General features: G+C 40.5%; 1 protein-coding gene across 2 annotated transcripts in view; it reads right to left on the bottom strand.

The window, feature by feature from the left end:
• Positions 1-405: 405 nt before the first annotated feature.
• hyal6 (hyaluronoglucosaminidase 6) overlaps positions 406-15,760 on the bottom strand; it is a 37,291-nt gene continuing 21,936 nt past the window's right edge. The window contains exons 2-4 of one of the 2 annotated variants that reach the window (XM_087996909.1): positions 10,845-11,806; positions 4,961-5,050; positions 406-2,277 (exon numbers count right to left, since the gene is read on the bottom strand). In XM_087996909.1, the coding sequence (XP_087853035.1) occupies positions 1,828-2,277; positions 4,961-5,050; positions 10,845-11,783 (1,479 nt within the window). In that variant the 5' untranslated portion in view covers positions 11,784-11,806 and the 3' untranslated portion in view covers positions 406-1,827. The remainder of the gene's footprint in view (positions 2,278-4,960; positions 5,051-10,844; positions 11,807-15,760) is intronic. The other variant, XM_043708820.2, reaches the window with a different exon arrangement.

Genomic DNA, 15,760 nt, shown 5'->3' with positions numbered 1-15,760 from the left:
AAGCCGGTCTGAAATGAGGAAGGAACCAATTTGCAAGCATTCTGAAAATTAATCACTGCAAATGTGGAGAGTCATTCCTTAAGTCTTTCCCATCACTCTCTTAGTCCATGTTGGACCGGGGTATACAAAGTTAAAAATCACAGAACACCAGGTGATAGTCAAACAGGTTTATTTGGCCGTGCTCCGAAAGCTAGTGCTTCCAAATAAACCTGTTGATCTATAACCTGGTGTTGTGTGATTTTTAACTTTCTTAATTCAATTTTTTGATTCCTCTTTTTATTACTTGTTAAGTATCTGATTGGTACTGAATTTTTATATTTTAATTTGCACTTCCTTTTCTCTGTTCATTTCTTGAATTGTCAATCTGATAAAGAAGATAAAGTTGTTTTTACTGTTAACTCAGAACTTTCCTTTCTGTAATTATACCAGCTTGCATTTCAAGCAATATCCCATGCAGAAAAATGTAGAAACCTCCTTGTGCTGTTAGATGCCCTAATGCCAGAACTTTAGCACAACATTATGCCATAGAATATACTTAGGTTTAAATATCATTCATGGAATAAAAGTATATTCAGTTTAGGAAGCACATTTAAGCCAGAAGTTTATAAGAATGAATGTGGTAAGTCATACAAAGCATGCTAAAATGATGACCAAAATGAATGTCAAATTGCATGATTTAATTGGATGGTTTTATTTTCAAGTTCTTGATTATATATCACAATTGAAATTGAAGTATTAGTGACTTCTGCCTCTAAACACTTTAAGGAATACCTGCACAAAGCCTTCGGTCTTAGTCAATCTTAAAAACATCGTATTTCTTTAAAAACCTTTTTAAGTTTATAACACCCATTCACTACAAAGGCAGGAAAAGAAATAGACTTTGTTAATTAAAAAATCACCCCAAAAATTCTCCCAATACATTTTGGTTAAGCATATTTGCAATCTAAAGCAATACTTTAATTTATGTCTTTATGTCTTGAATATTAATGACATTTTGTGAACTACTTTACATATCATATTTTTGAAAACCTTTACATTTTTAGGATTTCTTCTTCTCTCTTCCTAAGCATGTTGATTCATTGTTGGAGACAGCTCTGTAGGTGTTAATTGTGCTCCAGCTCCTCACCGAGGTGAGCATTATTCAATTTTAAATAATACAATTCCAAGTTATTTTACCATACAAAAAAAATCCAAGCATGCACATCTACCGCAGAGCTTGCAGAATCCTTTCAGTGCAGAAAGCCAGGTTAAGTAAATCCCTCACCCTACTAAATCAGGACACTGAGGCCAATTCCAATATTCCAACCAATGTCTTGGCTGAGGTCTGTTAACTCACCAGAAACTGGAAACTGAGCCTTGGATCCAATGTGACCCAATTGCTCACAATTTAAACTCACTGAGCCACCACAATGTCGCAGTCATATTATGAACATCTACCTGTCTAGAATTACTACCTTGGAGTAGCAGTGATCAAGGACTATGGTCCCTGTTCACTTGTTCTATCATAACATGGTGTGGAGAACTAATGTGGGAAGAAAACATCCTTGCAGAAACTAATCTTAGAAACTAGTTCTCCCAAATTTTCTTCCTCATTAGGTAGGATTTTCAAGCAGACCCTGAATTATTCAGGAATCACCTGATTTGAAATTGACATATTGGTTGTTGCAAAGAGTGTGCTGGAGCAGATGTGATAGTTACGGTCATGTCTCTGGATGTAAAAAGTGTTCCTAGAACCAAGTCTCCCAGTTGGATCAGAGTTCACATTCGTTTGCACACATCTGATAAATCACATCTTTATTACATCATTCATGTGCACGTAGGCTTCTTCTAGTGTTGAAAATAAAAAGTTTGAAAGACCAGGTGAAAGACAACAGGAGTGGCCAATGAAAATGGTAGCAGCGGTGCTGAATTTTTTCTAACTATCGTGCTCTGGACATTTTTATCCAAAGAAGGAATCTCAAGAACAGGTACCTCGCAAGATATCCCAATCCAGCCTTCGTAACACTGACATGTGAACTTTGTTTTCATGACTTTGATATCCCTCATGTTCATTCTCCCTTTCACAGAAAATCTGGGATGCATTCCTTCAGGATTGGCTTGGATTTTGAAACTGTTTGGATCCAGGTGAAGGTAGGTTTTGGAGTTAATGTTCTGCCTCACACACCTGCCATGGTTCTTGCAAAGATGTTTGCTGCACAATTTTGCAGCAGACGTCACGTTAACAATATAATGTCCCAGGGGTCCGTCCACGTATTGTTTCACTGCTAAGCAGTGATTCTGTAAGGGAAGGTTAAGGACATTTCAATCCTAAAAATACATATATGAATGTAAATAACTGCCATCATCAAAAAATCCCAGTCTTCATTTTGATTTCCAAAACCAGCAGCCCATTGAATTGTTAATAAGACCTTACACAATGTCTTCCTGGTTATAGGTATACAAAAATCAAATGATCAAATTTTGTCAGCAGAATAGTTTCTATGCTAAGATGCTTGTTGCAAGTAAATGTGATGATTCAAAAATTGAAAAGAAATATATGAGCAACAGTAATTACTAAATCTCACTTCCTGCCTTTAATCAAGGTAAATGTTGTAGAATACAATTGTACACAGTCAGAAGCTTTTCAACAACAAGTTGATAATTGTTCTTCATGTGTTTAAATCCATTGACATTAGAGAATTGTAAAAAAGTTAGGATCATATGAGAAATATAGATCTCACTTTAAGGATAAGTAACACATGTGAAATCATAGTAGATTGTTTTCATCATTCCATGATTTTTTTTTGTTTATTTATTCACAGGATGTGGGTATCACTGGCTAGGTCAACATTTATTGCTCATCTCTGACTGTCCAGAGGGTAGTTGAGAGTCAACCATATTGCTATGGGTCTGGAGTTACTTGAAGGCCAAAATTATGAGGGGCACAGATAGGGTAAATAGGGTAAATAGGCAAAGTCTTTTCCCTGGGGTCAGGGAGTCCAGAACTAGAGGGCATAGGTTTAGGGTGAGAGGGGAAAGATATAAAAGAGACCTCAGGGGCAACTTTTCACACAGAGGGTGGTACATATATGGAATGAGCTGCCAGAGGAAGTGGTGGAGGCTTGTACAATTGCAACATTTAAGAGGCATTTGGATGGGTATATGAGTAGGAAGTGTTTGGAGGGATATGGGCTGGGTGCTGGCAGGTGGGACTAGACTGGGTTGGGATATCTAGTCGGCATGGACGGGTTGGACCGAAGGGTCTGTTTCCATGCTGTACATCTCTATGACTGTATGACTCTATGTAGCTTCCTTCCCTAAAAGATATTAGTGAACCACATGGGTTTTTCCGATAATCAACAATAGATCATGGTCATTATTAGACTGTTAATTCCAGATTTTTATTTGATTCATAATCTACACCTGCAATGGCAGGATTTGAACTCAGGTCCCCAAAACATCACCTGGGCCTCTGGGTTAACAGTCCAGTGATAATACCACTAGATCATCACCTCCCACAATGATTGCAATATGCTAAGCTAATTAATAAGAGATCATTAAACTTAAATTTAGCAAAGCTATTTTAGTTGCGTAAAAATGTCATGCAAATTCATCATATGATTACAATGATCATACTCTGGAGAAATCAATGCAATCATTGATTTTAGAAGATTTTAGGTTTCTCTGAAACAAAAACAGAAATTGCTGGAGAAACTCAATAGGTCTGGCAGCATCTGTGCATAGAAATTTATTTTATTTTAGATTTCTCTATTGGTTTCCATCTGTGGATCTGAAGAATCCATGCATTTTTACAGAAAAATCTTTAAGATGGTCTCAAGGAAAAGGGGAACAATAAGTTTCTACTTGTAATGAGGGAATGGTTGTCATTCCAGTACAAAGCTAAGTGGGAATGTGTGTTGCGAAGAAGATGTAAAGTGGATTCAGGAAGTTTTGGACAGGCTTAGTTCAGAACATGACATATGGAATATAAATGCGGAAAAATGTGAGCTTGTCCAATAGGAGAAATAAATGTGCAAAGTATTTCTTAAATGATAGCAAGTTGGAAAGTGTAGATGTACAAGAGGACCTAGGTCCTTATCAATAAGTCACTGATTGCAGCAAGGCCAGCAAGCTATCACAAATGCTAATGGAATGCTAGCCTTTATCATAAGACGATCTGAGGAGTGAAGTGTTGCTTCAGTTGAGTAGAAGTTTTGCTAGACTGTACCTGGAGTAACTGTGTACAGTTTTGATCTCCTTACCCTAGGAAAATGATTATTATTGCCATGGAGGGAGTATAACAAATGTTCACCAGACCTGACCCAGGGATGATGGGGCTTTCCTATGAAGAGAGACTCGGTAAACTGGGCATGTAGTATTTTGGAGGATGAGGTGATCTAATTGAAACCTATGAAATAGTTAAAGAGCTGCACAGAGTAGATGCAGGTAAGATGTTTCCCTTGCCTGGGGAGTCTAGACCCAGGGAGCACAACTTAAAAATAAGGGTGAGCTACTTAGAGAATTTTTTAAACTGGAATTCTCTAACAGAAGACTGTGGAGGCTCAGTCTTTAAAGGTAGGGATTGATAGATTTTCGGTTACCGGTGACATACATGGTTATGGAGATTGGGTTTTTAAAAGACATTAGAGTGTTCGTTCAGCCATGATTGTACTGAATGGTGGCGCAGGCTGGCCCACTCCTATTCCTATGTTCCATCTTATCACTGAAGGTGAACTTTACAGACTTATGAATCTCTCGTACACTATAGGTAGAGATACTTATTAGGTGATCATTCAGTCAAGGAATTGAGGGAGAAAAGAAACCATTGAACCGAAATTTGAATGTAGATGACTTGGATTTACAACACATTAAGTATGCTGAACACGGAGTCCAGGGTACACCTCAAATCTCTCAGCTAAATAAATATGAAATTGGGCTGCATTTATTGGGATGGGGAAGAATATGATTAAAATAGTTATACCTTTGATCTTGCGTAATTGATGCTTCCCCAAAGAATGATGCCAGCAGTCCCCATTGCAGCACTCTCACCAATTGTATGAACCATGTCAATCTGGAGGATGAGAAAGTATCATGTCACAGTTATACAAGCAATAAAGGAAAACCATGCTTTGTGGCAACTTTGGATTTTGTATTTAGCCGTATACATGGGTAAAGCATCCTATTGAACAACCTCCATTCACCAGAGGGGGAAATAAAACAGGCTGAAGCTGTATTTGCATTTGAGATGTTAATAATGAGTATAAGGAAGAGAGACTGTGCAATATTCCCTATTAGTTATTAGCCAGTATATACAAGGGCATTTGCACAACCTGTTGGAAGCAATTAAATATCAGCCAAACAAGTTCCACTTTCCTTATTCAGGTGACCATTTCTCAAGGGTGAATTGAAAGTGGTCGGAGATGGTCACATTTAAGCTCAATCTAGTCCTCAGCTGTCATCTACTTTCCGGTTCATCTCCAGCAATGGGGTCGTGGCTAATTTTTATCCCCCTTTAGCTCTGGGGGCAACAGGATCATTTGAGATACATCACATTCTGCCCTGACGTAGATCAGTTGCCTTAGAGCTGAATTTTCTTTCTGGCTTATGGCAAAGTATTTCAGGGTGAATTGGAATACCAGAGATTAGTCTCCAGTTTTAGGTTTTTAAAATTGAGTCTTGCCTTATACAATGCATGGCAACAAATTAAGTGTACACAGTTCATGATTTTCTTTCCCTAATAGTTGCAAAACTGGGGTGGCACGGTGGCCCAGTGGTTAACACTGCTGCCTCATAGCACCAGGGACCCAGGTTTGATTCCAGCCTCGGGCTACTGTCCATGTAAAGTTTGCACATTCCCCCCATGTCTGCGCGGGTTTCCTTCAGATGCTGCAGTTCCCTTCTACAATCCAAAGATGTGCAGGTTAAGTGAATTGTCCATGGTGTTCAGGTTAGGTGCATTAGTCAGGGGAAACATAGATTAATAGGGTAGGAGAATGGGTCTGGACGGGTTCCTGTTCAGACGGTTGGTGTGGACTTGTTGGGAGAAAGTGAGGACTGCAGATGCTGGAGATCAGAGTCGAGACTGTGGTGCTGGAAAAGCACAGCTAGTCAGGCAACATCCGAGGAACAGGGGAATTTTCAAACATAAGGTCTTCGTCAGGATTGAGGCTTATGAGCCAAGGAGGTGGAGAGATAAATGGGAGGGGGAAGGGGGTGGAAGGTAGCTGGGAATGCGATAGGTGAGGGTGAAGATGATAGATCAGAGAGGAGGGTGGAACAGATAGGTGGGAAGGAAGATGGACAGGTCAAGAGGGTGTTGCCGAATTGGAAGGTTGGATCAGGGATAAGGTTGGATCAGGGATAAGGTTGGGGGAGGGGAAATGAGAAAACTAGTGAAATCCACATTGATCCCATGTGGTTGGAGGGTCCCAAAGCGGAAAATGATGTGTTCTTCCTCCAGGTGTCGGGTGGTAAGGGTTTGGTGATGGAGGAGGCCCAGGACCTGCATGTCCTTGGGGGAGTGGGAGGCAGAGTTAAAGTGTTCGGCCACAGGGGGATGGGGTTGTTTAATAAGTGTGTCCTGGAGATGCACTCTGAAGCATTCCTCAAGTAGGCATCCTGTCTCCCCAGAGTAGAGGAGACCACATTGGGAGCAATGGATACAGTAAATGACGTGCATCAAAGTGCAGGTAAATTTCTGATGGATGGAAGGCTCCTTTGGGGCCTTGGATGGAGGTAAAGGGGGAGCTGTGGGCACAGGTTTTGCAATTCTTGCGGTGGCAGGGGAAGATGCTGAAAGCAGAGGGTGGGTTGGTGGGGTTCTTGGACCTGACAAAGGGAATGATCTTTACGGAATGCGGATAGGGGTGGGGAGGGAAATATATCCCTGGTAGTGGGGTCTGTTTGTAGGTGGTGGAAATGGTCGAGGCAACCTGTTTCCACACTGTATGGATTCTATGATTCTACTATGAGCTGCGTCTAATTCTTGCCAAATTGTACAAACAGCAGCCTTCATGCTAGGAGTAAGACATTGGGAATTGCATTTTTGTGGTCTGAGATATAAGTTTTTTTAGTTTAATGTGTGCTAATGCTATTGGATTCTTTTTAATAGAATCCCTACAGTGTGGAAACAGGCCCTTCAGCTGAACAAGCCCATACTGATTTTCCGAAGAGTAAGCCACCAAGACCCATTCCCCTACCCTATTATCCTATATTTACCCCTGACTAATGTATCTAACCCATACATCCTGAACACTATGGGCAATTTAGCATGGCCAATTCACTTAACCAGCACATCTTTGAATTGTGGGAGGAAACCGGTGCACCCAGAGGAAACCCATGTAGATACAGGGAGAACATGCAAACTTCACACAGACATTTGCCCGAGGTTGGAATTGAACCCAGGTCTCTGGTGCTGTGAGGCAGTAGTGCTAACCACTGAGCCACTGTGCTGCCATTGGTTATTTTTAGAATATGCAATAGTAATCAAAATGCTAATATTATCCAAATCTCAAATTGATGTTGGCAAACTTGAAATATTTTGATTGGAATAACTGCATAGTTTAAGGATAAATAGTTAGCTTTAAGGCATGATTTGGAGTATAACATCACAATGGTTATTAGAAAGATACCGGATTACAACGGAAACACAACAGTATGCATTTTCTACACTTAAGGAAGGCATGTACATGAGATTGATTCATTGTAACTTTTACTGTAATAATTCATTCAGTAAAAACTTTAAATCGGGATGAAGGATTCCAGCCATTTTGAAAAATTGGGTTTGTTCTGAGGCAGGTACGGATGTGGTAAAAACCTAATAGAGGTGTTCAAATTTACAAGGAATTTTCATGAAGTAAAAAGTGGGAAACTTTCCTCTGATAAATAGGTTAGGACAAGAAGACATGGATTGAAAATGCTTGGAAAAATAATTAGAAGGAAATCAGGAGGTTTTTTTTCCCCCACAAGAGAGTTACTCAGATCTGGAATACACCACCTGAAAATTTAGGAGAATCAGATTCCACGGAAAAGTTTTAAAAATTTGATCTGGGACTAAAAATTGGACAATTCTCTCAAAAGGTCAACACAGGTGGGACAGGCCAAATAACTTCCTTCTGTTCTCTAAGATTCTATGAAAGTTTGGTAACATTTAATGAAACATTAACCCAATATTTAAACAAGCTACAGCAGTGTGTTAAATCTTATTGTACGCGAGTATTGTAGCTTCACGTTTCCAAATTCATCATGTATTATTAGAAATGGTACTCCTCAAAATCTATTATTGATTTGTTAATAGCAATTTCTAAACAGGACAGTAACTGAACTGAAATGATGTGCCTGGGCTTTATTGTGCCTAAACAAAAATCACTTCTCATTTTAACTGAAATATGCATGCCAAGCACAACAGAGAAAACGTTTATTAGGTAGCAACACTAGGACTAAAGAAACCTTGAAATCAAATCAGTATTAAAGGAAGAAACACACTAATTTACTTCTGTGATCAATTTGTAGATATGACAGAATAAATACACTGAATTTTGTATGATTGCAGCAACAAAGCAGATTTCAATGTAGCTGCTGCTTGGATGGAAAAATCACCTCAGAATACATCCTCTGCAAGACTATTCAAAATAGCATTATGGCACCTAATAGCAATAAAAGCCAGGTTACTGGTTCTGAAAGAAGGGTAAACTTTAAATCATTCATTCTCAAAAGGAAGGGAACAATCTGGGTCATTGGAACAGTGAACAGAAGAGAGGGATTGTCACCCGCATTTCCAATCAAAAATACTTTAGAATGCTCTACACCTTTGTTTGAATCATGGTAAGTCACAAATTTGGGCTTGCATGTCCCTGAAGGCAACATCGACTCAATATATCTAAGTACTGTTGAGGCCCAGGAATGTCCTTTTTAACAAATGGCAGGAATCTAGCAAAGGGGTCGACATTGCAATTTCAGGTTAGCTCAGTTCTTGAAGTTGCTGCTCCTGGTCCGCTCATCCCAAGGGCCAATTAAATCCTGACTTTGTTGCTTGCAGGAATGGTAAAACAGCAGAGAACCTGCCAATAAAAATAGGCCTATCAGATCATTCAGAAATGATCTTGCAGCAGGTTTTGTTTTTAGAAACTGTAAACAACATTTTTAGCCAAAAACTACCAAATGCCAACTCACAATCTGCATGCCACTCATTTAGAGTCATACAGATCTACAGCAGAGAAAGAGGGCGTTAGGCCAATCACATCTGGGTTGGTCTAAAACAAGCACTGAACAATTCTAATCCCATTTTCCAGCACTTGGCCCACTGCCTTGTATGTCTTGACTTTGCAAGTGCACATCTAAATATTTCTTAAATATTATGAGGATTTCTGCCTTTACCATCCTAACAGGCAGTGAGGTCTAGATTCCTACCACCTTGTCCATGAAAAAGATTTTTCTCACATTTTCTCTAGAACTCCTGCCCTTTACTTTAAATCTACACCCAGGTCATTGATCCCTCCATCAAGTGGAAAAGTTTCTTCCTGTCTACTCTATTGACGTCCCTCATAATTTTGTATGTATCAATCATGTCTCCTTTCAATCTCCTCTGTCCAATCTCTCTTCACAACTGAAGTTTTCCAGCCCATGCAACATCCTGAAAAATCTCCTCTGCACTTTCCCCAGCGTTATCACACCCCTCCGATAATGTGGTTTTGGAATGTGGGGATTTAGGAACTCTTAGGGAGGATTAATAGCAGGAAAGGGTTCTGGCTGTAAACCCACTTGCCAGTTTCAAATGTTGCATTATATAAATGGAAATGACACCCATGTTCAGGCTTACCTGTAAGCAATGTGCTGATGCGATGACAAAAAACTCAGACAGCAGGAGTTGAAGAGGACTGGGTGACTACTAATAACAGTTAGTGAAGGGTAACCAATCAGCATTATGGTATTATCAAGTAAAGTGGGAAGTAAAAGCATGAAATCTTAGATGTGATTTAATAATAGTTCCCTTGTGTTTTAAAATCGTAAGACTTGTGGAACTGAAAAAAACAAAACATTTCAACTACTTGAAGTATCAGTGACCCAATAAATCAGTGAGGTTCAGTTGAGGGATCTTCCTGGGAGCTTTTCAGCAGCAGCATTTCCTAACTTATTCTAACTGATGATTTCAAGATTCCCACCCTTTGCCAAAGTGAACAATAGCAGATCCATTTTTGACCTAAGAGTAATAAAGTAACATATTCATAATCTTATTAAACGACAGGGCAGGCTCAAGGGGACAAATGGCCTACTCCAGTTATTCATATGTTCATATATTGAAGATATAGATGCATCATATGAGGGTATAATTAAGTTGTTGCCTTGCTAATTCAAAAGTGAACTTTGAGAGAATCTCTAGCCAAAACCTCTTCTTTAACGTGGTTGTGTACAATACATAATGACAAATTGTATTGTTAATAAAATAAATTATGATTTTGTATTATTTTTGTTGCGTAAATATCTTTGAGGCATAGATTCACAGGGGCATTATCGCCACACCCATTGGCCACTTGCTTTTTGTGAGCTTAATAACAATAATCGTGCTTGGGTTCAAGTCCTATGCACTCCAGAGGTGTGTGCTAACATCTCTGAACAGGTTGCTTAGAAAATATGTAGATAACGATTGTCAGTAGACTAAATAACTTTAGGAATGGCAGAACTGAACCAATCCCATCAGCATTCCCATGTTCACTGGTATCTTTCCAGCATGAATGGTTGGCTTTCTATCAGGAATGTTAACCTTGCTGGAGTAACCGAACGAGGATCTGCAAATTCATCACAAAGCTAATACAAAAGCTGGGTTTCTCATCCATTTTCAAACACAACATGTATCATTTCCTACTTACCTGAGTGAGAGGCTCAAACTCATAGGCATAAAATGGACGTCCATATGCGAAGACGGGGAGAGTGTAATCCTTTATGGCTATGGAGGCTAATCTGATAGCTTCTTTCAGTCGGTAATGGACAAATTTCAATGCATTTGGGCTTGACTTCAATTCAAGTGGTAGATAGATGGAAGGATAGAGAGCGCCACTTTCTTCCCATAACCAGAGTAACTTGTCATTACGTTTGTACTCAATTGCAGGGCACTTCCCAGTATATTTCTTTGGGTCTTTCTTATAGTGATGGTTGTAGCAATCTGGGAAGAGATAGAACCCCCAGAGGCCATGCGGTCTAATCTTCTCTGCTAACCCCAGTGTATTATTCATCAATTTCCACCCAGCATTTTCATATTCTTTCCTGGCTTCTAACTTAATTTTTTTTTCTGGCCAGTCAGGGTGAAGCTTTCTTACAATTTGAATGGATTTTTTCCGATAGATATTTTTATGACCCCAGTTTCGGACCCACAGAGGTCTCCAGTCTTCCCAGTCGATCACCCCAAGACCACTGAAGTCATCAACTGGGATGACTTTCTTAATATCAGCCCTGGCTTTCTTCAAGTGTTCCTTAAGACTGATGTTCTGGGGGATTCCTCCATTTACAGGAACTTTATTTTTGGTGAAGTAAGGATATTTGCCTAGATGATCGTGATAAAATATGGTGATGGTTGACCCACTGAGAGTCTCATTGGAGTTGGAAAATATATCAAAAACACTGAGGTCCAAATCCACCTTATACCTGAGCCTGCACTGTTCTGTTGGGGCATTCCACACAGCAATAAATGGGTTGTGTGGAAGTACTGGAGATTTTGCTTGCTTAAAATACTGGCCACTTGTCGTCTGTAATATGAATACAAACACCAGTTGTTTTGTGACCAGCTTCTTGGGAATCACTGCAACAAGCATTGCTCTCAGCTTCCAACCTCTACCTGAAACACGAGAATGATATTGACAATTACTGCAGATTGCCAAGCATTGACATATGCATTAATAGTCCATAAATATAGTAATATTTTATCATTAGCTTATTGATATAAATGATCTAGCCATATATATGAAAAATCAGAAAATCACCACTTTATGATCTTTCTACAAGCTTCCTCGTGGGTTCAAAATCCATTACAACTTTCACAGATCATAGTTTTAAAAAAGGCTGAACTTGAATTGCTGTCATTTTAAGCTTATATTAATGATTTAACTCCCTGTCTCAAAATTAAGCATAGTATTCATTATGAATTTAAGCAGGAGATTGTTCATGTTAAATAGTCAGCCATTCCAAAGGCTGAAAAGGGAGATTAGGTCATGTTAAACATTATTCCATGTTTTACAGTCAGAGATGTACAGCACGGAAACAGACCCTTCAGTCCAAACCGTCCACACGGACCAGATATCCCAACCCAATCTAGTCCAGCCTGCCAACACCCAGCCCATATCCCTCCAAACCCTTCCTATTCATCTACTTATCCAAATGCCTTTTAAATGTTGCAATTGTACCAGCCTCCACCACTTCCTCTGGTAGCTCATTCCATACACGTACCACCCTCTGTGTGAAAACGTTGCCGTGCACGTCTCTTTTATATCTTTCCCCTCTTACCATAAACCTATGCCCTCTAGTTCTGGACTACCCCACCCCAGGGAAAAGACTTTGTCTATTTATCCTATCCATGCCCTTCAATTTTGTAAACTTCTATAAGGTCACCCCTCAGCCTCCAACACTCCAGGGAAAACAGCCCCAGCCTGTTCAGCCTCACCCCATAGCTCAAATCCTCCAACCCTGGCAACATCCTTGTAAGTCTCTTCTGAACCCATTCAAGTTTCACAACATCTTTCCGATAGGAAGGAGACCAGAATTGCACGCAAAATTCCAACAGTGGCCTAACCAATGTCCTCCCAACTCCTGTACTCATTACTCTGACCAATAAAAAAAACCATACCAAACGCCTTCTTCACTATTCTATCTACCTGCGGCTCCACTTTCAAGGAGCTATGAACCTACACTCCAAGGTCTCTTCGTTCAGCAACACTCCCTAGGTCCTTACCATTAAGTGTATAAGCCCTGCTAAGATTTGCTTTCCCAAATTTATCAAAATTAAACTCCATCTGCCACTTCTCTGCCCATTGGCTCATCTGGTCAAGATCCTGTTGTAATCTGAGGTAACCTTCTTCACTGTCCACACCTCCAATTTTGGTGTCATCAGCAAACTTACTAACTGTACCTGTTATCCTCCCATCCAAATCATTGATACAAATGAAGAAAAGTAGAGGACCCAGCACCGATCTTGTAGTCACAGGCCTCCAGTCTCAAAAACAACCCTCCACCACCACCATCTGTCTTCTACCTTTGAGCAAGTTCTGTATCCAAATTGCTAGTTCTCCCTGTATTCCGTGAGATCTAACATTGCTAATCAGTCTCCCATGGGGAACCTTGTCGAACGCCTTACTGAAGTCCATATAGATCACATCTACCACTCTGCCCTCATCAATCTTCTTTGTTACTTCTTCAAAAAACTCAATCAAGTTTGTGAGACACGATTTCCCATGCACAAAGCCATGTGACTATCCCTAATCAGTCCATGCCTTTCCAAATACATGTACATCCTGTCCCTCAGGATTCTCTCCGACAACTTGCTCACCACCATCAGGCTCACTGGTCTATAGTTCCCTGGCTTGTTCTTACCACCCTTCTTAAACAGTGACACCACGTTAGCCAACCTCCAGTCTTCCGGCACCTCACCTGTGACTATCGATGATACAAATATCTCAGCAAGAGGCCCAGCAATCACTTCTCTAGTTTCCCCACAGAGTTCTAGGGTACTCCTGATCAGGTCCTGGGGATTTATCCACCTTTATGCATTTAAAACATCCAGCACTTTCTCCTCTGTAATATGGACATTTTGCAAGGTGTCACCATCTATTTCCCTACAGTCTATGTCTTCCATATCATTTTCCACAGTAAATACTGATGCAAAATACTCATTTAGTATCTCCCCCATTTTCTGTGGCTCCACACAAAGGCCACCTTGCTGATCTTTGAGGGGAGAAAGTGAAGTCTGCAGATGCTGGAGATCAAAGTTGAAACTTTATTGCTGGAACAGCACAGCAGGTCAGGCAGCATCCAGGGAACAGGAGATTCGACGTTTCGGGCACAGGCCCTTCTTCATTCCTGAAGAAGGGCCTGTGTCCGAAACGTCGAATCTCCTGTTCCCTGGATGCTGCCTGACCTGCTGTGCTGTTCCAGCAATAAAGTTTCAACTTTGATCTTTGAGGGGCCCTATTCTCTCCCTAGTTACCCTTTTGTCCTTAATGTATTTGTAAAAACCCTTTGGATTCTCCTTAATTCTATTTGCCAAAGCTACCCATGTCCCCTTTTTGCCCTCCTGATTTCCCTCTCAAGTATACTCCTACTGTCTTTATACTCTAAGGATTCACTCAATCTATCCTGTCTATACCTGACATATGCTTCCTTCTTTTTCTTAACAAAACCCTCAATTTCTTTAGTCATCCAGCATTCCCTATACCTACCAGCCTTCCCTGACAAGAATATACTTTCTCTGGATTCTCGTTATCTCATTTCTGAGGCTCCCATTTTCCAGTCATCCCTTTACCTGCGAACACTGCCCCCAATCAGTTTCCAGTCTATCTTTGGAAAGTGAAAATCCCCTACCATAACCACCCTATTATTCTTACAGATAACTGAAATCTCCTTACAAATTTGTTTATCAATTTCTCTTTGACTATTAGGGGGTCTATAATACAATCCTAAAAAGGTGATCATCCCTTTCTTATTTCTCAGTTCCACCCAAATAACTTCCCTGGATGTATTTCCGGGAATATCCTCCCTCAGCACAGCTGTAATACTATCCCTTATCAAAAATGCCACTCCCCTTCCTCTCTTGCCTCCCTTTCTATCCTTCCTGTAGCATTTGTATCCTGGAACATTAAGCTGCCAGTCCTGCCCATCCCTGAGCCATGTTTCTGTAATTGCTATGATATCCCAATCCCATGTTCCTCACCATGCCCTGAGTTCATCTGCCTTCCCCGTTAGGCCCCTTGCATTGAAATAAATGCAGTTTAATTTATTAGTCCTACCTTGTCCCTGCCTGCCCTGACTGTTTGACTTGCTTCTGTTCTCAACTGTATCAGTCTCAGATTGACCTCTTTCCTCACTATCTCCCTGGGTCCCACCGGGTCCCACCCCCCCCACCTTACTAGTTTAAATCCTCCCGAGCAGCTCCAGCAAATTTCCCTGCCAGTATATTAGTCCCCTTCCAATTTAGGTGCAATTCGTCCTTCTTGTACCTGTCACTTCTACCCCAAAAGAGATTCCAGTGATCCAAAAATGTGAATCCTTCTCCCGTACACCAGCTCCTCAGCCACGCATTCATCTGCTCTATCCTCCTATTCCTACCCTAACTAGTTTCTGAACATAGGGTCATATATAAAGAATGGGCAAAAAAAAATTAGCAGGGGTCATCAAATCCACAACCTACTCCTGATTGCTGGAGAATGATGACAAATTCCAAAATGTGCTATTTCATTCCACCTCACAGTCATTTAACCTTTCCGGGGAGGCAACAAAGAAACCGATAAAATCCCAGAAAAGAAATAAAATTTCTGGGAAATTCCTGTGTAGCCCGCAGGCAGTATGAAAATTAGTAGGACAAATGAGAACAAGTCAGGATAACTTTAAAACATAGAACACAGAACAGTCCAGCACAGGAACAGGACCTTCAGTCCACCATGTCTGCACCAACTGTGATGCCATTCTAAACAAATGCCATTTGCCTGCAGATGGTCTGTATCCCTCTATTCCTGCCTATCCCCTGTCTGTCTAAATCCTTCTGAAACGTTGTTTTGCTTCTACCACTTCCCCTGGCAGCACA

The sequence above is a fragment of the Chiloscyllium plagiosum genome, unplaced genomic scaffold (assembly GCF_037043375.1).
Source record: "Chiloscyllium plagiosum isolate Xiang-an unplaced genomic scaffold, Cpla_swu_hap1 HiC_scaffold_19, whole genome shotgun sequence".
Classification (NCBI taxonomy): Eukaryota; Metazoa; Chordata; class Chondrichthyes; order Orectolobiformes; family Hemiscylliidae; genus Chiloscyllium; species Chiloscyllium plagiosum.
The sequence above is the reverse complement of the archived record's forward strand: the minus strand, read 5'-3'. Positions and strand labels throughout refer to the sequence as shown.